Raw genomic sequence first — 23,775 nt, forward strand, 5'->3', positions numbered from 1 at the left:
ACACCAACACAAGGTTTATACGGCTTCAGACAGCTGGTGTATTTTCAACTTAAAAGTCATTCGAATAAATGGAAAACTATTTTTAGATTAACTGAATAAAAATATGTCTCCCTGGATCTACCTCAACTCCATGGATAAACCGATTAAATAAAACAATAGAGAATAGAACTGTCAGATGATTGTAATTCAGTGACACAAATTTAAACGTCGAGATGGAAAGTGATTGAAAGGGAGATTGTAGATGCATGTGCACTTAACCCTGCGTAACCCAGTGGTATTACATAATCAAAGTAACAGATCATGATGCCAGTGCTGTTTTCATATTTAACTTCACGTATCGATCATAAGAATTAATAAAAAAAATTGGCTGATCCATCGGTCTTAAGAATTAATAAAAAAAATTACTGATCCATCGGTCTCTTTCACCAATTGTTATTCACTGCGATATTATTTCACGGATTTTTATTGCACGTCAGGAATATAAATGCAGGCATCGAAGTTGGTACAATACGGAAGAGAAAATCCATATGCACGCGATCATCACTCGTATGAGATAGTCGCAGAGTTATATTCAAGAAATTATCCTCCACTGTGTTTTTCTTACTTTATCCACCGGAAAATACGGAATTACATGTACCCGAGTTTGATAGTTTTATTCTTATTTTCATGTTACGTGTGTAAACTGGGTGATATTACAGATTTTTGTTGAAATTTTTATCCGAGTTTGTTTGATCCGCGATGAAAGTACATTCGAGGGAATTATTACCCTCTTATTATCCATTATTTTCATTGCCTCTCATTTTTATTTGGATACGTCGAGTTTACACTCTTGATTGCCATGATGAATGATAAATGCATGTTAATTTGTCCAGAGCTGTTGTCGAGTTGTTGATGGACAAATTGGTTTTAATATTTATCGCATAATTTGCTGAGTGTTCTCGATAATTATTTATTCGTATTGGATTCCCGATGAGAATTCAATCTCAAGAATTCAGTGTATGAGAGGATCACCTTGGCCGATATCAATGTGAAATGCTTATCATAATCTATCCCTTTTAAAACATCCGAGTCAAGGATTTATTGGTGTACGTAAAAAAAATCATTTATTCCATTTTTTATATCGGTGAGTTTGTTGATATAGGTTTTTTTTATTTTTTCTCTGAGTGGCAAGTGGATTTTTCCCGATTCACTATCACTTTTAAAAGAAAGCATGTAACGTTTTTTTCCAGTTTATAAAATAGAATTATTTAATAAAATAATTTGTCTAGAGTAATAAAAAAAATATTGCATTTATCAATAGAATTTAATTAAAGAAAAAAATATAAATTGTAGGTAATTTGTTGAGATATTTAAGATTATTTGAAGATTTCAATTGTCGATGTCGTTGTAATATAAAAAAGAAAGGAAATCGTTTGGAATATCTTGAAATATCGATCTCGTATTATAAATACAAAGTAATATAAATATACACGACACCGACATGCATGGGAGATCAATTCACCTAGACCACAAGGAAATCCTTTAGGAAAATTCTCCAGGAAAATTACACCGGCACCCGAAAATTCTATTCGCCATTATTTTTTTCGTCAGACCCGCGGATAAAGACCAGAATAAACTGAATAAAGGTGATCGCCCCCCGTGCGCCTAAAAACAAGTTCGTCCCCTTAAACAACATCGAACACCTGATTTTTTATCAACCGATTGACACTGGAAAACTCATTCGAGCGAGCAAATAAAAATTGCATCGCCTTTATGCTTTCCGCTGGATATAATCGATTCAACAAATTTCATGATATTATTTCTTGCTCAAGTACACTTTTACTCGTACGCAATGAGTCAATGTTTTATTCCCTGGCATGAAATATTCATGAAGTATTCATACCATTTCATCAAGGTGGACATAAATTTCATTTATTACTGCTCCATTAGATTCTCCTGATGCGAGATGTCCTAGATGATAACAAGGATCATGCCCAAGTATCTCTCAAACTTCAGAACAGACAATTCAACCTAACGAATCCATCAACCTCAAGAAAGAAAGAAATATCCAAATTAATTCGTGTTTAATTCATTCCTCGCTATCAATCGATGATCTAGATAAATCATATCCTCATTAATCGTAATCCTGTCACAGTTAATCTCCAGAAGATTAACGTCGACATGGAAAATATCCCTGGGAAATATTTACAATGCCATCCAACTCGCTATAATGAATATAATGCGTTTGAATCGTGGACAGAGCAATTTTGATGTTCGCCTCGACATCAGACACGTACGGTCTTTTGAAGTCAACAATTTTCAGCATAATGCGATCCTTGATGGTATGACCTCGTTCAAACGTGAGGAAGCAGTTGTAACCGAACTACTCGGACTTCATTCGAAAAGCTTGGCAATGTATTTAAAATCTGATATATACTCACGTCCAATAGCCATATATCTTATAAATTCAATATACCACGAGAATAAACCGTCATTACACGTACTCAATAGATGCCACGTCATTTTCAATAGTTAGAAGGAGATTTATACTCCATACGAGTATAGTACACGCGATATATTAATTAATATTGTTTATTCTCTTGACGCCTGTGCCAGGGCAATTGTACTGTAGAAATCGGCCTTAATTGACGAAGTATTTCCGCGTTGGAGAATTACATGAGAGTGCACCGGATCTAACTACTTCACAGGAGATTCAACTCTTCCTTCGTGTTAATAAATGTTTATTATTAGTGAGTAATGAGTACTGGTGCTGATGTAAGTGATTTCTCTGATTTATTCAGTATCGATTTGATGAAAAATTAAAAATCACTGCGGATTTAATGATGTCGTCATTGAGGACTTGACACACTGAGACGAAAATTTCTAGTGATTATTTATTCCATGTGAGTAAATTTATGGATTTTGGAATCTATATTTGGAAAATTATTATTAGATATTGGAATTTTGTGTTCCGTGCGCGTTTTGATGGTTATATGACAATGAAAAAGATCCTGTGAATAAAATATTCGACTCACTTGTAGACGAATGGTCCGACTTCCTGCAGCTTAGGCTTCTCTTGGAGGTTCAAGAAATTATCAACATTCGTCACATTGAATATGTAAACTTTGGTGAGTCTGACTACTCCTGGCTTCTGCCAGTACTGGAACGAGAGCGAACCATTCCATAATCTTAATTGCTGCAAAATAATAAATGAGAATGATTTCCCCAGAGTTTCATCTCACGAGTTTGAATAGGAAAACTGCTTATTAAAATGAAAGAACTGTTTTCCAATGCGATTCACGTGCGTTAGGATTGAGTTATGATGACCATAATGAATCATTAAAAAATAATGTGAAAGCCATTTCTCATGGTGTAGAAATAAGTGCAAACTCCTTTCACCATTATTCCATCATAAAAATCATTGGTGATATCATAAAAATGGGGTACTCACTCTTAAAATAACGTAGTCGACCCAGGGAATACTACTGAGAATAATACCAATTGCAAGTGCCAGTATGCCAAACAAAATGGCTGCTATTCTGCCTGAAAGGAGAAATCATGAATTATTGATAGAATCATAATCGGTAATTAGGACGATTATTGAGTGACGGTGTCAATAAGGATTTTGCAGATTGAGGGGGATTGCCTAATATGGATGCGCAGCCTTGGCTTTTATCGCGTTTTAGGGTCATTGGCCATAAAATGGTGGAATTGATGTCATCTGTTGTTGCAATAATAGCTACTGACTCCGAAATGTGCACAGTTGCGAACTTTTATGAAGAATTATTGGATTAATGCTGAAAATCATAATATAATCATAATATAATTGAACTGAAGGGTTCCCATGTGTTCCGCCATTTCGAATCGCGGAAAGGCGGCTGACAAAATGGCGGAAAACATCGGGTAAATGTTATACTGTTAATCTTACGTTATAATCTTCTCAAATAATTCTTAATGTTATAATCTTCTCAAACTTTTAATAGAATCGTTGAAGAATTGAAGAGAGCAATTATTCATTTTTTTATGTTTAATGAATCATGGGTAAAACAATTACTCGAGATGCTGTAAAAATTTGATATTTTTCCGTCACGTAGTATTTCTCAATCCAGGAAGAGAATCCCGCGAAGAGAATCTCGCGAAGAGATTCCCCGCGAAATTACCTGCAAACACACAATCAGTCCCAACATATATTTCTGCATATATATACGTGCCACGGGGAACTGACAGATCAAATCATGACCTGTCGTGTCGGTTTTTCAATATGAATTTTTGGGTCTGATGGGAACGTGTTGACATGAATCGACAGCCTTGGCTTTTAGCATGTTCTAAGGTCAATGGCCATAAAATAAAATAAAATGGCAGCGACTAGAATTGATGTCATCGGTTATTGCAGTAATAGGTAATAGACAAGTTTTCAGGAGAAGACAGATGGCAGGTGCAAATGGTCCTAGTATTTTTTGCAATTAGTCATCTTACAATGTTTAATGAAGTATGAATGCAACACAATTACTCAAGAGAATGTGAAAATTTTATTGTCCATAATTTTTATGGGAATCCCATGATTTTTCGTTTTTTTCTTGTTTGCCATTGCAAATTTAAATCGTGAAAGATGGAATCTGTTGAGTCTCATCATTTACACTTTCCGCAAAATAATCTTCAAACGCAGAATCGACAGCGGTAATTTTCGCATAGACATGATGTAAAAACAGAAAAGCAGGAGGAACGAAATGACGCGCTACCGCTATCCCACAGACCAACACATATTTTTGTAATGGACGGTTGGACATTTTTCCATCAAAACATCTTACCCTTTGATTATCATTCATGCCACTTATTTGATAAGCTGCGTATTTACACAGCCTACGTTCAATTGTTACGTTGTTTTTCTTGACGGAAAGAAGAAATTATCTCGTGAAACTGAAATAATCGTAATTGCACTTCAATGAGAATTCTTTTTTTCCGAAATATCTCTGAATGTGAAAGAGATAGTTAAATTTCGATTGGACCTTTTTTCGAGAGAAAATTCAGGGCTAAAGAAAAGGTCGTAATAAAAATTTCTTTATCGCCCGAAGTTTCGGAGATATTTACAAAAAACATCCGGAAGAGCTGAATTACCTACTTCTAACACTTGCGGATTGAATTCAGTTCGGAATTTGAATAAACATCTGGGGTATTAGACAGGCCCAATCGAAAGGCAATGAACTTCAGTAGCACGAGTCAAGGTCGAATGCTTCCAGGTATTTCTCACGGATATATTTCAATGGCGTAATTTAACGGAATCCCTCGATCTTTGATTTCCTGTTCGCAATTTATTTCAGTCAATCAATGCCGATATCCAATTCGATCGATCAATCTCTTTGTAAAAAATCGGTAGAGGCTCGTCAGTACAATACGGTGAAATGCCGGTAAAATACCGGTAAAATACCGGTAAATTTAATGGTAATCATCCCAGAAGGAAAGTTGGATTGGAAACGCAATTGCAACGAGAAAGTCGACGGTCTCAGTAGCATCATCAGAAATCGGTGCTGATAACCAACACCGCGATACACCGTGAATAATTCTTCAATTACAATCTTTCAATTTGAAACGATTAAGTCTTGCATATGTGGACACCATCTGCGAGGATCAACGAGTCATAAAGCGATGATTCTCGAGTTATTAGGACTAATTCTGTCGTGACGAGAGTATATTAATCATCAGCGATCGGTAACCGGTACAAAAGTCGGTCAAAAGTTGCAATTTTCTATGGATTAATAATCCTATCTCCTGTGCATCAACTTAATGAGATGCTGATAATGATTTAGAGTTTTTCTAAGAGCGAGTTTTTCATGAATTTTATTATAGAGAATGCAATTCCGTTAAAATTTTTGTATCGATGACTCATTCGATGGAGGGACTGTCAAAATTCCGGTATTAATTGTGATGTAATTTTCCGGATTGATGAAATTTGGAGATCTTGACCCAAATATCTCGGTGCAACGTTACTCTCACACCCCTGGTCATGGAAGATCCAGGTCAATCGTATAAATCGAGACCGGTATGACAGTTGTGCAAGAAATGTTCAATGTATTGAATCTGTGCGTTACACACGGATAATGTGAAAAGGACGTTTGGATTCTGCGGGAAAGAGACTATCCATGGTTACAGCAACTGTTATACGCATTACACGCGACAATAATTACGCAATATTGAGCCGTGATATCTCCTTTCGCGAGAGAAACACTTGTTGGTATATTGGCATTGGCAAATCGACAGCGGATTTGTCCGGTTTTTATTCTGTAAATGGATAAAAAGGGGGGGGGAAAAACAGTGAATGAATTTATTTCTCTCCAGTTGATGTAGGACGAGGGGACAAAAGTGAGACCACGGGGGAAATTGCCATTTTGCGGGGAAAATGTTTCACCTTTTTTTTTTTTTCGTTTTGTTCCTGAAGTCTCAATGACTTGGTTGGAGAATGGCGTGTTTACACATCCGTGAACTCTGCAGAGATCATTCGGTTTATCTGTGTTGGAGAATGAATGGAGAGGTCCTCTGAGGGATAACCACCGAGTCACTTGATGACAAGAACACCGGCAATAATGGCACCATAAAAACTAACGCATTTTCTAGAATATTTCTTGCTCGTGACATTGACCCTCTGGAGTTTCATCCACTGAGAAAACAATTTTTTTTTCTACCAAATTTATTTACCACCATTTAAATCGTTGGAAATATTTCCAAAAAAAAAAGTCGAATTAATTTTCATTCCATTGTAATTTGCGGAGGAATTCTGAATCGAAAATTGAATTGAATCCCAATTAAAAATTCTTGCAATCGAGAACTTCCGATTTTTTTTTTGAAAATTCATCTGGTGACAGAGAATATTCTCTAAATTTAAAAACGGAATCGTTTTATAGATTACCACGAGAGATCTTTATGACTCCTCGATTATAAACTCTACGACTAATTTTCCACCAGTGAATTCGTGAAATTGAGCTGAGACTTCTGCAATGCGGAAATGTTTTATAGAAGTTAAATCCTCGTAAAAGACGATAAAAAATTCGATGCTGTTGAAAAGCCAGAACTGAGTGTACCGCAAATAATAGAGGATAAGAGTATGATAGACACACATACATATGGATAGACGGACATACACATGAATAAATGATAATGAGAATGATTACAGGGTGGTGGGTTAATGCCTTTTCTTAACCGTTACAACAGCCGCTGGGTAGATGCATCAGCGAGCAATTTAAATTTCGCACTTTTTAGGATTTCCCCTTTTTGATTTTCTCACACCGTCGACACCACCAAGACATTTTAATCTAATTATCAATTATCATTTAATTATCATTGACACAGCGCTAAATCAATCTAGTCTAAAGGAACGATTCAGTTACTTCGGGTCTAATGATATTATTCTCCGTGGGGAGGAGAAACTGGTAGTGCAGAATGCGTCCTTCGAAGGTGAAAGACAAGACTTCCTGACTGCCTCGAGGTAAAGGTACTTCATAAATATTCCTCAAGATAACTCACTTAAGGGTGATATCTCCAATTACACCTGGTTTCATTCAAGGCAATGGAATATCACCGATTGCGGAAAGTTTTCAGTCGACTAGAGACCACAAAGTGGATGCAGATGGAGTTTTATTTGTCCTGGAAATAATCCAGACTTAATTCCACCGGTTTTCTGGTATTTTAATGGCACCCGTGGAAAATTTCAGCCGATGATCCTTTCTGGATGGGTGGGAAAAATCGAATGGCAATGAGACAAGCGGTATGCGAAGCGAAATAAATATAAGATTATATTTATATTTATTTATTGATATTTATTATTTGTTTGATATTGATTTTCATTTGAGCATGACGGGCTTCGGCACATCCGCACCAATCAAGTAGAGCACAGCCATTTTTGTCGTACAGCTCAGAACTCATGGAGAATTTAATTCGAATTGTATTATTGTAGGTATACGGGAATATCTGTGGAATCGTTGGCAGAAGGAGACATTGAATTTTCAGAAAAATCACTTAAAAATCACTCAAGTCACGTGTCTCCTCCCAAAATCCATGTCGGCCATTTTATTATTATTTTGTTCATGTATTTTTTTGAACATTTTTAATTGCAAATATTATTATTAATTCGTGTTGCATGTTCACGATGAATATGATTCCCGTTTACGTCAAAAAATAAATTATTATATGATATTAAACAATAACTTTAAACCAACTTTCTTAAATTTTCAAGATGAATGAAAAATTCGTGATGATTTTGAGTGAAAATGGAATTCAAATTTTGTAATTAAAATTCAGATGATTTAGTGGGTGAGATTCCAAGGAATTTTAAACAATGTAGTTGAGATTGTAAAAAGAAAATAGTGCGTTCAGGAAAGTCCGTTCGGGCCGAGTTGCCGTTGCAAAACAATAATTTGTGTTTCATTTTTTGCATTACATTTTAGCTGTAAATCTGTAAGTAGATCATAACTCGTAAGTGCCCTCGTTGCACTGATAACCGTGACCGTGGCACCCATCAATTTTAGTCTCGGACTATTAGCAACCCTTGTCGCAATTTCCCATTAATTTTTCAATACCCACTCCATTCACAATCACCTCCCGATAAATTTCATTGGCTTCAAATAATTATGCACCTTCTCATAAACATTTCATTCTCTAATTCATTCGACAGGATTTATCTCCAATTGAATGACCCGAAACACTGGGGATTGTCAATTAATAATCGTTCGCGGATAAATGAAATAATCGACTCTAATTACTCCATTCGCTTAGAACCTAATCTGCGGGTTCTGATATTTATCAACAAAGTCAGACAAATGGTCGTATTTTCGTCTGATAGTTGATAAAGGATCTTAAATAATAAATCTGAAATTTCCGGAAATATCAAACTGTCATTTGCCCGCAGGCGAAAAATGATTGACGAGAAAGGCGGTCCCCATGGCGGAGGAAGAAAAGGGAAAATAGGAACAAATGATTAAATTTTTTTATCCGTTTTATCAGAAAGTTGAGAGGATGATCTCCTCTCAAGGGAGTGGGGAAGGAGGAGCAGTAGGTGAACCAACAATTCGCGGAATGCGCCTACACTATAAAGTGACACATCGGGACCTTTTACCAACCGGTTCGTTATTGAGGCTGATGACCACTGCCAATTGATTCGAATGCTCTTACCGATCCTCTGCACTGACACGTGCCAAATACCAGGGGTTTCTCTCATTTAACGTTTGTTTCATGGACTTTTCATTGCTCGCGACTCAATTATTCAGATTAAACTACATCAATTTACAAGGTCATTCCGGTAATAATAAAAGGGGAGTAAAATCTTTTTTTGGTCGCAAAAAATCGGGGAAGATCTCATTCCCGGTGTACGATGATCGGAAGAAGTATATTTCAACAAAAATCAGGTATTCTAATTAATCAATAAATTAATGCAGTTTTAAATCTCAGAGAAAATTCGAATGCCGGTGATTAATTGATTTTGTTCACAGTGATTAGGGATTAATTTTGAATAATCGTATTTTCATGAATTACTCGTGGGGCTGTGGGTTGGAAGCTCATGGATATTTATTTGTTTCCGTCTTACAGTGTAAAGATGAATTGTTGTATCAGGGTCAGCCTGTTTCACTCTTGCTAAACTTTCTACTCCCCTCACTCGGTGGATTCTCGATAATTTTGCATATAAATCAAAAATTGAAAGAAAAATTTGTTAATTGATTTGAAGATTTTTCCTCCCTGTCATCCTGAATTTTCCCTTTTATCCTAAATTTTCTAGAAAATCATTTCCTCGATTGACGCAAAAACCTAGCGTTTTTGTTCAGCTCAGATTTTCGTTAAATAAAATTAAATATTTTTACAGTGAATTTAATGAGACTACAGAAATAATCATGATAAAAATCACAGTTATGTCTTCATTTATCTCCACTAATTTTTCTAAAAAAGCGGTGACAAAGTGGTCGAAGCGGTCGGTTTATTATTCCCCGTGAACTAATTATCCAGCAATCTGGAGCGGCCATTGAGTGGCGAAATCATTATAAAAACCGTTCAACAACCTAAAAGCTTGCTAAAAACATTTCCACAGGCATATCGTTATTGACATTCACTCAAATACAAACATGCGAGAGTGGAAAAACCGCCGACTTATTACCAAGATCTTGCAACATTTGGTGTAATTTCAAATGGTACAGCATACGCGCAATGAATTCCCTTGTCACGTTAAATTCTTTCCCAAGTCCACTCTTGGCCATGAACAACATACTTCCATGATCACCTTTAATTATATATTTATAACTATGGGCTGAAATACTCTTTTCCCTGAATGCATTTACACCTGTGGAGAAAAGGGGAAAACATTCACCTATTTTTCATTTCACTGTGAAAACTTGAGAGCTGCTTATCAAACCTGTTTTACGAAGAACTGTTAGGTCGAGTAAAATGGCCTGAATCTGCCTACATGTCCTGCCGGTAGCACCAATAGGTGTAATTATTAAATTAATAATTAATTCAACACCTACGTAATTGCGGATTTTTCCTTTAAAATCAACTGAAAATTCGGCGCCACATGATCTTTTACATCTTATCATCTTTTACACAAATTGTTGATTGAATTTTATTATTTAATAACTTCCAGATTTTCGAGATCGTGCAATAATTTCCCCTCGGTCTAATTTTTTATTTATCAAAATTTATGTTAAATATTGCAGAAAAATGGTCAATTCTCATGAAAATTGGGAAGAATTTTCCACGTTGAATATCTCGCGATGGACAAGTGATATCGCAAAAAGTAAAATTTCCTCCGCAGGTGAATTTATTCGGAAAATTTGAGAGTTTCCCACGACGACGGTCGTTGTCGGTGGTTGTCGGTGGTTGTTCGGTTTCGTCTTACGGTCTTACACTTACGCTGATTCGAGATCTATCGAGATCGATTTCCTTTCTCCTTTTTATATCAGCATTAATCAGCGGTGATAACCAAACTCTTTGACTAGGTGACGAATAAATTTGAGTGAAGGACCGGTTCGAAGTAAAAAATATCGGTTGCGTCCGCTTCGGTCTTCGACGGAATGCTGAGTTAGTGAAAGTGATCTCAAAAATATCTTGGCGTCTCATGCATCTGTATTCGCATGTACATGCTGAGTTGTGTCTATACCACCCTCGGGATTTTTTTTTAAACTTATTTTTGTCTGTGAATGCTCTAATGTGTGCGGCTATAGGTGCAGCTTCGTGTGTCTCTGAATAATAGCGCGTTGGCCTCTCAGATGTTTTGCAATTTTTGCGGATAAAAATGTTTGGACAGGTGGGATTTTGTAACTCAGCCTCATACACTCGGTGCAAGGACGTGTGCATTCCTCAACGCTTTCTCATTGACTTTTCTCAATTGTGGAATTGTTTTGGATTTGTCACCTTCGTCAGAAAATTATCGTATCACGGACTATCAAATTGAGTTGCTTGGGGAAAAGTCAAGGACTTTAACGCTTCGATCTTCAGACTTTTCGCAAATATTTAACAAAAGTTGATCTGAAATTTACAGTCGAATAATTCAATTTCCCATCGTATGACTCAGTGAAGAAGCAGCCAGACCATTTATGCGGATAACGCTCCTTTTCTTACGAAAGGTCAGGAAAATCCAAAGCAAAAAGGTTATACGACTGATTAATGGTGATTTAATAACCAAAGAAAAATCTGCGATATCGAGAAGGTGTGAGTGAAAAACTGTGAAAATTTGATCTAGTGGATTTTATGATGTCATTTCTGTTTCCTTTGTGCAATATTTTTGCATCACCTCAACCGCTTCGTATGGTAATAGGACGAAAATAGTCCAGGCGATTAACAGATTAAATATAGAAATGTCAGACTGAGTTCCGGTATTGAGACGAAAAGCCGGGAATCCCGATTTAACGAGGGGTTTTACAAAAATGTGGACCGGAGGGCAGACGATGGTCATAAATTCGAAAGACACGTGACTAATAGAGTAGGCTGGACCGATCCTTATAATATTCCTAGGTAGCTGATTCTCAAGGTTCAGGAAATGTCATCATCAATGAATATTCGATCAGCTGGACCATTCATCTTGGCACAACGTTGATAAAATAATTTCTTTGTGTATATTTTAAATTTCATTGATGCATAGAATTAAATTCTACTGATTGTCAAAGGTCAGTACAAAATGCATCCACCATTCCCCTCTAATAATGAGAGAATAATCAAACTAATTATAAATTAACGAAATTCAGGAATTCTCAACACAGAATTTCCAGATATTCATATATCAGGAATTTTTTCTGTGGAAGTTGAAAAAATAATTGCGATAATAATTTGCCTCCGAGTGAAAGATAAAAAACCGATATTAATCACTCCTGAGTGCAGTAAAAAAAAATTACACACATAAATTTTATTTCCACAGAATGTATCAATTGCCTCATGATTTCTCTCCATTGCACTCAGCGATTAATGTTCGTTTTTTATTTATAACAAAAACTGAAATTTTCATTTTTAATTTTTAACATGTGCCTATGAAAAAAAAAACGTATATCAATAAGTAAAATAAGTAAAACTATTTAGCAATTAGTCTATTGATATTCTCCAAAAATAGAAGAACGTGAATAATGCAGAAAAATAATTGTTAATAACAATTTACACCATCAAATGAAATTTTATTCCGTTCTTAGATGATTGAAAATTTGATTTTTTTAAAACCATCAATTTGACATTCAATCTCATAATAATTAGATAATTTGGTAATGATTTTCGATCGTATTTTTATAAATTTTAGATAGTGATTTTGCCATCCGAGAAAGATATGCAACAGTATTAATTGCTACTTCACTAATTAAAATAAAATCATGACCATATCACCTGAGGCTCTCCTACGATCATCTGACAGAAGTATTTCCCTTAATATTCATGTGTAATAATTATGCGCAAGGACTGGTTGACGCATTTTTAATTGATCGTTGAACATGAATCCGTTAATTTACTATCCTCTGATTTTTAGGTCACAAATTCCGGTTTTCTCGGTCAACCTGTAATCCGCCCTTATGACGCAACACCGTCTGCGTCTGAACAGTTGACCAGTAATTAATTAACGAAACAAATGATTCCTCTTTAAGCGAAAGTACACCAATAAAATCTGGGGGGGAGTTAATCTTGGAAATTGCGTGAATGACTCAAGGCTAACGTTCTCCTGAGGACTAGGTGGAATTCCCTCGATCCCGTGATACATGTGTCTCGGATATTTTGAGACTTACTCTCATACTCTCAGGGGAATCCGAAAAACAAGTAATTCCCACGTCGGAATTTCCTCATTGCTTCGTGGAAAACAGATTAAAAAAACATCAAAAAAGGAAGAAGATTTCGTGGGATTTCAGACGAAAGAACATGAGGAAATGAATCCAAGAAAAATTATCGGAGAAATAAAGTTACGTTTTGAACTATAATTTTATCGAATGGAACGTAGAAAACCTCGGGCTTCATAGAAATCGTCAAACTTTCATGAATTTTTTATTTTTCACGCGTAATGAGAATTTTTCGGAAATTTTTGTGTAAAATTTCACTTCTTACGCTAAAATTACCTGAGAATTTCGTATTTTTCTCAGTGATGAACTCGAGAAATTAATGCCTCGGATTTATTTTCACTCGTTCTGTCGGAGAATTATTCCTTTTTTCGGATTATGTGAATTGTTACGTTATTTTTACTGAATATTTCCCTCCGGGTAAAAATGACCGAAGATTCGTGGAGATAATTATCTCTCTGCTTTGATTAGACTAGCCCGTGATGAAATTCACCGCTGAAACGATTGCGTCAACAAAATTCTGTAGCATAACATATGCAAAGACGTTATCTCACTTGAGATCTGGCTAATCTCAGTAATTCTGAAAGGTGAGAGAGAAAAATGCTTGAAAATTCTCGGCACGCGCCTGGTAATTATGAAAGATGCAGCCGATGCTCATATTATTAAATTCGCGGATTAAACGCCTCTTGCTTACTATTTTAATTTCGAAAAAGAATTTCACTCAGAAAGGATTCTCTGAGAACTTATTATGGGGAATTTCATTTCTTTTTCAAACCAGACACTCTGCACTCGAATTAATTACTTTAATTACTTTTCCAACCCCCTCAACTAATAAAATTGCACCATTCGATATCCCGTGGTCAGGGTTCCCCAAAAATAAAATGGTTTTGTTCTCCGATTTTTTTTTCATAAAAAAAATTTTCTCAAAATTTTTCCAGAATTTGTTTAAAAATTTGAAAAAAAATATTCCGATTACAATTTTTTTTTACCCGCAATGTTGCAATTCCGTTAACTACCGTTTGAGGTGAAAAAAATAATTATCTTGAAAAGCATGACCCCTTCATTTTCTCGCAAACTTATCAAGAAATAATCGATAATTTTCAAAATCTGATGTGAAAAAAAAAAAAATGAAACACTTACTGTGTCTGAATTTCCCTTTCTTCGAGATGATGACGTTGATGGGTCTTGGCACTCGATCCGGGCACATTTCGCCGTCATCCTTGCTCCTAATCCCGAAGAGGGCATTTCTCCCAACTTTCATGTACTGCCGTCCCATCTTCTTGGGGGATCCCCCCCCAAACAACTGACTCATGAACTTCATGATACTTATTGCTTTACTCCTCAATTGTCTCAATAAAAATCACCGACCGACTTCGAAATCACTAAACTATTCCTTCCTCCACAATACCAAAGTTTCGTTTTGTATTGCTCTAGTCTTTTTCTATTCGTTCAAAAAGAATCACAAGAGTTCATTGAAACTATTTTTCATCCAGTGATAATCGCAATTGCTCACTATCTAATTTTATCGTTTATGTCACTTCACCCAACATTGTATGATAACAATACTAGTGATGCTCATGGAACAGTCACCAACTGAAAAATCAGAGGTTCCGATCACTCATTCCTCCTCCTGTTCTCTTGAAGTTCTGCCTATCACGATCGTAACCGATCGTATTTCGGTGAGAATCGATAATTGCGATGTGGACGTGCGTTTTGTATCGATTAGCAAAACTCCTCTGACCTGAAACAGGGAATCAACGATCAATTAGTTCAATCACTTGAGATTTCTGAAATCAGGAGATCGAGACAGGTGCTATGACATTGAGCACGATTTTTTGTGCCCAATGAGAAGACTCCAAAGGAGTTGAACTAGATTCAGAACCACTAGGTGTTAAAGAAAAATGTCTATTTCTTGGAAATCGTTCCTTTATAACTGGATTTTTTGTTTACTGTGATTCCAGTAACTCCAGACTCGCAAGTAAGTGATAATCATTACAGAATCAATTATGATAACACAAATCGACGATCTTAATGATCCGGGAAAAAAATTAATTCGATTCGAATTTATTTTATTCCCAGGAACGAGATACAAGCGAATCGATATATAAATCGAGATTTTTATCAGAAATCAGGAAAGAGAGGACGAGAGCGAATTTTCACGGTTGATGGTTTGACATTAAGAATAAAATAAATCAGCGAATATCATAATAATCATGAGTAATTGACGAAATCACTGATGAAGTCATTAATGAAGTGATGACTTTTTAGATGCAGTTGTAGTGGCTCGAAGAATTATTCAATTATTCATGCATTACTTTGAAATTCTTCGTTAAACTGTTGAGAGATCATGTACATTTAGAGAAGAGTCATTGAATGAACGGAGGATTCATTAAGTGAACCACTGACCAGAACAAGCAGAATTTAATTAATGAAGAAATATGCGTAATTGTTGGAGAGTTTCACTCCGAGAATAATAGTCTTCGTGAGGTCTAGGGTTATGACTTTGACACTGCGACATCGGTACCATTCCCTTGTTAATGCACAAGTGAAGAAATATCGAATAAATAATTTTTTAAAATACTTTATGACTTTGGATTTTAAATTCCGAGTAGTAATCACAACTCGCAATTCGAAATCCAAAGTCATAAAGTATAAAAAAAAATTATTGACGGCTATTACTCATTGTCACTTCTCTGCAAACTTAGTCATTAAAAAGACACGACGAATAGTTAATGTTTCGATCAGGTATTTATTCCCAGTATATTTGTGTAATCCTCATTATTTTTCTCTCTTAACTGCGAATCATTAAATATTGCAACAATGTAACTGATTTATAATGTCTTAATAATCTTTAATTTAATGCTCTAATAATCATCAGTAGAAGTGGGACAAACGTAATTTTTTTCACGGAATAAATCGGTAATGATGCGGTGACAAGAAAACAATTTTTTTTATATATTAATCTATCGTAATTAGTTTTTTATCAGCGGTAAACCGCAAAAGAGTGGAACAATTACAGGTTGGAATGAACTTTCAAATGTCATTTAAAAATTCAATGTTTTTTGTCATTCGAATAAAATTCAGGAAGAATCGACAGCCTTTCCTGTATTTTCCTATCAAGAAACATGTACGGCACATGAATTATTGATAAATCAAAAGTGTAATAAAAATTGATAACCATTCTAAAGTCAATGTGTGCATAATACAATTGATTCATATTCTCTCCCAAAAACTTCATTGACTCAATGAATTTCCATGACTTTGAAAAAATCGAAGCGCTACTGTATAACAAGTAATTACCACACATGTTCGTGAAAAAATAATGTACGATTCGAATGACGTCAGCACAGACGTAAAGTCCATTCTCATCCGAAAAAAAAAGAATAGAATCTAAAATCTTTCAGTCTAGATTCAATTTTTTTTTTCTCATTTTCTAATACACGCAGAACGCAGTATCCGCGACACTAACACACATTCAATAAAACTCCGACTCAATAAATAAAAAAACATAATTTATACATAAATATCAGATGATGTTGCATCCACCATGAATGGACTTTTTTCAGTAAAATTTTAATAGGTACAAAGTAAAGAATGATGTGAGTGTCTGAAAAGGACGCGTTCCATTCGCTTTTAGCGAGGGCATGTGGCATAAAAGCGACGGATAATTGCCACCTATTCATTGATTATATTAAAAAGAAAAAAAATCTAGATGAAATGTAACGACTGAAGAGTTGGCTCTCCGCCAAATTGAACAAAAATTGTCTTTACGAAATGTCCGACAGCATTGGACTGCTAAATGAGACTGAGATAACTCGAGATTTCTAGACCACTGGGAACTCCAATAAATTCAAAATGAGGCATCAGACATGTTTGCCATTGCTCAAGATTTTATTTCAAAAGAAGTGAGCTTGAGGGAAAAAAAAAATGTAATGGAGGCAAAGAATGGGCTGAACCCTCTCCTGTCCACGTAACGTCAAGTGTGTGCACATGCTGGAGTGAAATGCATTCACCTGGGGTCTTTATCTCTGTGGAGGTAATCATTGAAGGACGGGAGCCACTTTGCAAATGTCGGGAAAACCATTTAATTCTGAGGAAATGAAATTCTTTGTGGTTTTTTTTTTTACAGTCGAGCTACCGACGACACGCTCCGCTCCTCTCTGTGCGTTCGCTCTTTCTTTTATGATACCATTAATTGACTACTGAGTCTTCTAACGCGATTCTGCAATTTGTACATGCAATATTTTATTTGCAGGTATTTTCTCCTTGAAATCGCGTTATTCACGGGGGGTAATAAATCCTCCATAAATCGAATTAACGATAATTATTCATTTTATTGGATTTTTCGAGGATCTAGATCTTTTCAGATAACAAATTGTTCTTGTAACAATTGTGATAGATCAAATTGATGTTTCTCATTTTTTATGTATATTATCGTCCAATAGAATTCAACAAATTAAATAATTTTTGGTTTCTCATATGCAAATATTACTCCGAAATTATTACGGAAATTATTAAGAATATTTTCGTAGTGATATCGTAAGTCAGAGAAAATTCCGCAAAAATGACAAAACACTCTGAAAAAAATTCGAGAATAATTCCATAAAATTGTTTTTAAATGAATTTCGCTGCGGAATGACGGAAAAATAATGTAAAGTAATGAAAAAAAAATAGTAATGCAGCTCTGAAAAATGGTGTGAGGTATTGAAGTAGATTTATCCCTATGTGACAAGACCAGCTGAAATGCATTGACCTACATTTATTCGCCTTGTCTTCTTTGAATCTCAATCTAGAATGGAATTGATCAAATCAATTCTGGAATATTGAGGTCACCCGTCAAACATAAGTAAATAAACCGAAAAAAAAACAATATGCAATTAATGAACCATCGTAAGAAGTTGATCCATATGCCATTCCATGCGTTTTTCCCGCCTGTTTTTTTATTCATCAGTTGACAGGTCACGACAAACCTCAACCGTTCGCCTTTTTTCTCTCATGCTACATGATTTTTATCCACCGTTATTGTTTACCGGTTTTTTTTTTCTACTGAAGCTCCGTCGTTAATGCATTGCAATCATCGGAATAACCCATTCTCCACCGGAACAGCGAAGAAAAAAAATGCATTTTAAAAAATATTCTGCCACAACTCGACCTTTACCATGAAGCTCCGAGGTTGAGATTGGAAAGTAATATCCTTGCGAGGACATACCCTAAAATTACAATATCTGTGTCCTTGGAAAATTCAGTGATTTTTTAATGCGAGAATGTATGAAGAAAAATTCTGTACCGAAGTATTAGATTTTTTTTAGAGAGAATTTCCCAACTTCCATTTTTATCGCTGCGAAAATAGATATTTTATTTATTTTCAATTCATCTCACAAATATTCAGTAGAAACGACTAAATTAGTCTTTATTACTAATTACCATATATCATATATCAATCATTGATATATTGATTATTTATAATATTCTGTGAAGAATGGCGATACCGCCTTTGTAATTTTTTAAATTACCTCCATAATCGTAAAGCAGCCCAACTAAGTCACCCCAATTTTCATTAAATATTTCCCCCGTGCAATAGATACCCCCGTAAAACTGCCTAAATTCAGATGCAAAATGAATTTACATGGTCAATTCACCAGAATCCTTGAAATCTCATGAAAAAACTAAAAGAAAACTAGTAAATCGAAATAATAAAAACCTCAAAAATCGAGGAATGGGCAATCGTCTCGAAAAACCGACAAACCGACAAACCACAATTGACACTGAAGGTGCTATCCCGGAGAAAAAGTACAAGTGTTATTGACTTACGTAATAAAGTTGGAGGCTCCTTAAGAACGGGGTACCACGGAGTTCGTTAACAGCCCGGGTAAGATCCAATCCGTACTTTATGTAACTGAACGGGCTATGACCATCGGTCGCATTCCCCCAAGGGGCATTAATACACCAAGTTTCTCTAACGGAAAATCCACCCGTAATTTTATCCCACGTCCACGTCACATTATCAAAAAAAAAATGACGATTAGTAAAGCTAAATACCATTGAGCATCCGATGTACCGCGGTAAAAGCCAATTACATCAGTTACTCCAAAACAGAAAGCGATGAGATACTCTCCACATACTCTTCACACTCCTTCAAACAATACCGGTCAGCTCCTTCCACCAATGCACCAATGCACCGATGCACCGATACACAATAATTAACTGTTCCTTCCGCAATCATCCGATTTAATTAGCGACGAGGTTAATTCATCTTGTTGAAATTATTGAGCGAAAATTACTGGGAATTGTAATCACTTTGGGGCGAAGACAACTTTGCACTTGGTTAAAGATTGAGTAGAGGGTGGTACCGCACATGGAGAACAATGAGGATAATGAGGGTAATGAGGATAATGGGAATAATGAGAAAAATGACATGAAAATGGAAACAATGAGAACATGAGTGTTACTCGGACCTGCCGGAGATCGGGGAATCGATTTAAGGGGAGAATTCTGGGTGATAATTGAATTTTTATTGGAATAAAAAATTGAAAATTGTTTGGAAAGAGCGCGCAGCGACCTGCGCATGGCAAAAGGTGTCCCGCAACAAGTTGGATTTGTAGCGCGGTGGACCACGGTGTGCTGAACACACCGTGCAGCAATCACTGACGGGTGCCCCGTCGTTGCTGCTCACCGGTTCGCCAGGAGAGGCCCCCCGAACAAGTGGTAGGGTACCTTTAACTACAAACCATTCCAAACATCAATGATACCCCGTAGAATCTTTTTATTTATCTCATAGACTCTGAAAAAATTTTACTTGAAATTTCAAGTGAAATTTAAAAACGAAAAATCGAGTGAAGAAAAAATTGAGTGAAAAAGAAATTGAAATTATTCACAATTATTCAGTTACGAATCATTTTGGGGATATTTTGAATTTTTTTGGATAATAATTTCCCTGAATTTTCCGTCTCAATCAATTATTAATTAACGAACTATTAATGACGAATCAAATTTTTTAGAATTATCGAGATAAATAATAAATTGACGGATTTTAAGTTTGAAATTGGAATTGAATGGAGACTCATATAATTAAAAATTCATGCAATTGACTTGTGACTGAAAAATTGAGGGAAAGTTTTTAGATTTAAGGTAAACACTTTAGTTAAATCGATGAAAATCGTGATAAAATCGTGGAATGATCCAAAAAAGCTAAAATTTCAATTCACTGACAGAAAACCTGAGAGACGTGGGATTTTTTTCTCTTGAAGGGATCGAATTGACGGAATAGTGGATGCATAGACCAGCGATTAGACTTGTGGGAACAGCAATTAGTCGGACTTTCTGTCCGCCAATCGGCCACACATTACGCAATACAAATCGTGAAACTTATAAAGAACGGGTACATTAAACCGTATCATTAAACTTATAACTCGATTTTCATTTTCTCCGTTCAAACACTGGCACATTAATCCGCCGTGAAAATGAGAGACTGATGATGAAGAAAATAAAACGACAAGGTCTGCAAGCATACAATTGCTAAATTTCCAAGGCTTCAGGATTATTGCGTAGTGATCGGTAGAAGCGATGATATTTTCCCGTCATCAACAGGAATTTGATAATTATTAATAAAATGGTGGTCGAGATGTTCTCAAGAATGAACATGACGCTCGATCGAAGAAGATCTTCTTCGGTTATTTATTTTAGTGTAATTCGCATTTATTATTATACTTGTCCAGTGGATGGTAAACTTGACGGTTTTACGGATTACTTTTGAGGGCAAATTCAATGATGTGAGCATCAACTACTAGAGGATAAGTCTGACGATTAAAGTGGGACAACGGCCGTGGGATTTTACTTACTGCAATCGGTTATGCGCCATCGTGTCCCGTTTTGCCGATTTTAATGGCTCAATGGTGAGTATTTTCCCGGGATTCATCTTCTCTTCCGGAATATGTGCGCCAGTCGATGAGAAAAATTTAGTCGTGATGAAAATAGTGATTATTGAATTATCTCTGCGGTCATGAGCGCGGAAAAACGCGAAACATTAGACAAGAAATTTCGATACGAGGGAAAAAAAAATTTGTCTTAAGAATTTTGTAACAGACATTTCATTTCGAAGACAATCCGAAAAAATCCACAGAAATTCGAAAAGTGACGAGAAAATGAAAATTAATTCGGAAACTTCACGAGATGTCTTTTTTTTTTAAATTCAATTCAGTGTCATTGAATTACTGATGATCGTGTCCGAGGAAAAATGAAGTTAACCCAGAATTAACTGCGAATGGAATCCCTGTCTCTATCGACACACATATTTACCACTTTTGAAATGATTAGACTGCACATGCACTCAATAATTTTAAATGTCATAATATTGAAAGAGACCACCACCGGTTGCCCAATCTCCGGTTCAATTCCTCAATGATCCCATTACCACGAGTTGACGAAACGCATTAAAATCGGAAAGAAAAAAAAAATAACTCACTGCAACCAGCACTAGTCTTCAAGTCCTCAAGTCCTGAATTCCTCAAATCTTCAAGTCCTCAAGTCCTCAAGTCCTGAATTCTTCAAATCTTCAAGTCCTCAAGTCCTCAAGTCCTCAAGTCCTCAAGCCCTCAAACCCTCAAGTCCTGAAGTCCTCAAGTCCTCAAATCCTCAATTCCTCAAAAAGCCCCAAATGATTTCATCACACGTTTCTCAACCAGCGAATCTCGACACAATGAAAGCTCACAATAAAAAAAAATCGGCAAGTTCACTTTCACGTTTTTCATAAATAGTACCGGTTTCACGGGTTTTCAAAATCCCACGAGATTCGGCAATAAAGAGAATATTTTTCGTACTAGAAAGTTGAACACATTATTCAACAAACTGGAGAGACAGTTGTCAACGGGTATATCGTAATAAATAAATCGGTTCACCGATTTTAGGGGATAATCCGTATTGGTTGATATCGAAATATATCCGGAGACTATATGGATAGTCTATGATGTTCTCACGTTGACATTGAAATCATCGAAATCACTTTCAAGCGAATTCTCGAGACAAGAGGATAACACTCGTACTTTGGTGGGATACATAAATGAGGTGCGATCGGTGGAGTGCCCTGATATAAAGGAAATCACATGTCCCCCAACTGTGTTGTCTTGATCCTTTGGTTGGATGCACCTGCGTCATCCAGGGGAATGGAAGATTCTGGGGGGCGTGAGGTGGAGGTCTACTCACCTTGTGGTATCCACTCACAAAAAAAAAGTACTTCTGCTAAATTCATTGTTTTTCATCAAGCACTTAGAAACGATTCATTAGCTATCCTCATGTATTATCATATATACACCGCATTATGTACATAATTATATTTTATTTCACCTCAACTATAAACTTTTCGTTGAATCTCTGCGAAACTCTGAATGTTTAATTGACATTCTGTGAGACTTTTGGGAGTAATTTGATTACTTGTCGGTTTCATGTGCAAACAATATGAGTCATTACATTAGGATGTTGACATTGTTACAGGGAGAGAAGAAGTTGCAGAAGTTTTTTTATAGAGAGATTTGTCGAAATGTAAGAAATATGTGACGTAGAACATTCGGGTTAATAATCTGTGGTTTTTTAAATAATAGTTGATAATAGTGATTTCAAAATTTTAAAATGACCATAATTAAATTCCCTGATAGCGTCGTTATCTAAAAATCATTGTGTCAAATTTTAATTAATTACAACGTACGATTGATTATTGAGAAATGATTTTCCCACTCGAATTTCGGTGAAACAGAATGCAGTGGAGAATTTTGTAAAAAATAAAAGGAATCCATTTCTTATAAGAATCTCAGGGATAAATGAGTTGAACAGTCTGGTGTACTGGACTCTGACTGAAATATTCACATCCAATTGTTCGTGAAGACAGAAATTAAAAATTGATGAAGAAAATAAAAGGAAAAATAAAGAAACAAAGTTCTCGATCTTTACACCAACGGTTGTTGACGCTCTGTTATCTCGTTTGTACACTAAAAATGCAGATTGAATCAATCAGAGTAGAAATTGAATTCGTTAGACGTCATCATTGAATAAGAAATCCATACACATAAGAATTTATTGGATAATGTATGTGCATTATGAAATAATTCTCGCATTTTTCTCGGGGCTCTTCCACTCACGATCGACTACCACCTTTCAATCTAATCACCGTACCATTTGATAACTTTTTTTTTTCATCAATTCACCATCGAGGAGTTTATCACGAATAATTGCGTAATAGAAAATTTCCAGAATTGTTCGGAAAACTCTTTCGAAAGCGTGAGAATGACTCCGCAATATTTGCACACGTGAAAAATAAAAAAATGTAAATTTCCTTCCTCTCAAAAATCCTCTTCATTCATTGTCACAATAAATGATTAATTAAATGTATGATAACAGTGAGCTCTCAAAAATGTTGAATTAACGATCGGGAAAAAACGCGTGGACTCTAAAAACCACAGGAATAATTATTGAACAAAGTCATAAGAAATTAGCATCTTTGAGTTTGGAATAACAGTTTTTTATAATCCGTATT

The 23,775-nt window shown here is 35.7% G+C and overlaps 1 protein-coding gene across 1 annotated transcript in view; it reads right to left on the reverse strand.

Annotated features, from left to right (window-relative positions):
- Positions 1–22,317, reverse strand: part of dsb (debris buster) — a 29,121-nt gene extending 6,804 nt beyond the window's left edge. Inside the window, exons 1-4 of the mRNA XM_011315927.1 lie at positions 21,715–22,317; positions 14,394–14,994; positions 3,431–3,522; positions 3,015–3,175 (exon numbers count right to left, since the gene is read on the reverse strand). Of these exons, the coding sequence (XP_011314229.1) occupies positions 3,015–3,175; positions 3,431–3,522; positions 14,394–14,574 (434 nt within the window). The 5' untranslated portion in view covers positions 14,575–14,994; positions 21,715–22,317. The remainder of the gene's footprint in view (positions 1–3,014; positions 3,176–3,430; positions 3,523–14,393; positions 14,995–21,714) is intronic.
- Between the last annotated feature and the right edge of the window lie 1,458 nt (positions 22,318–23,775).

The sequence above is a fragment of the Fopius arisanus genome, unplaced genomic scaffold (assembly GCF_000806365.1).
Source record: "Fopius arisanus strain USDA-PBARC FA_bdor unplaced genomic scaffold, ASM80636v1 scaffold00005, whole genome shotgun sequence".
In the NCBI taxonomy this organism is placed as follows: Eukaryota; Metazoa; Arthropoda; class Insecta; order Hymenoptera; family Braconidae; genus Fopius; species Fopius arisanus.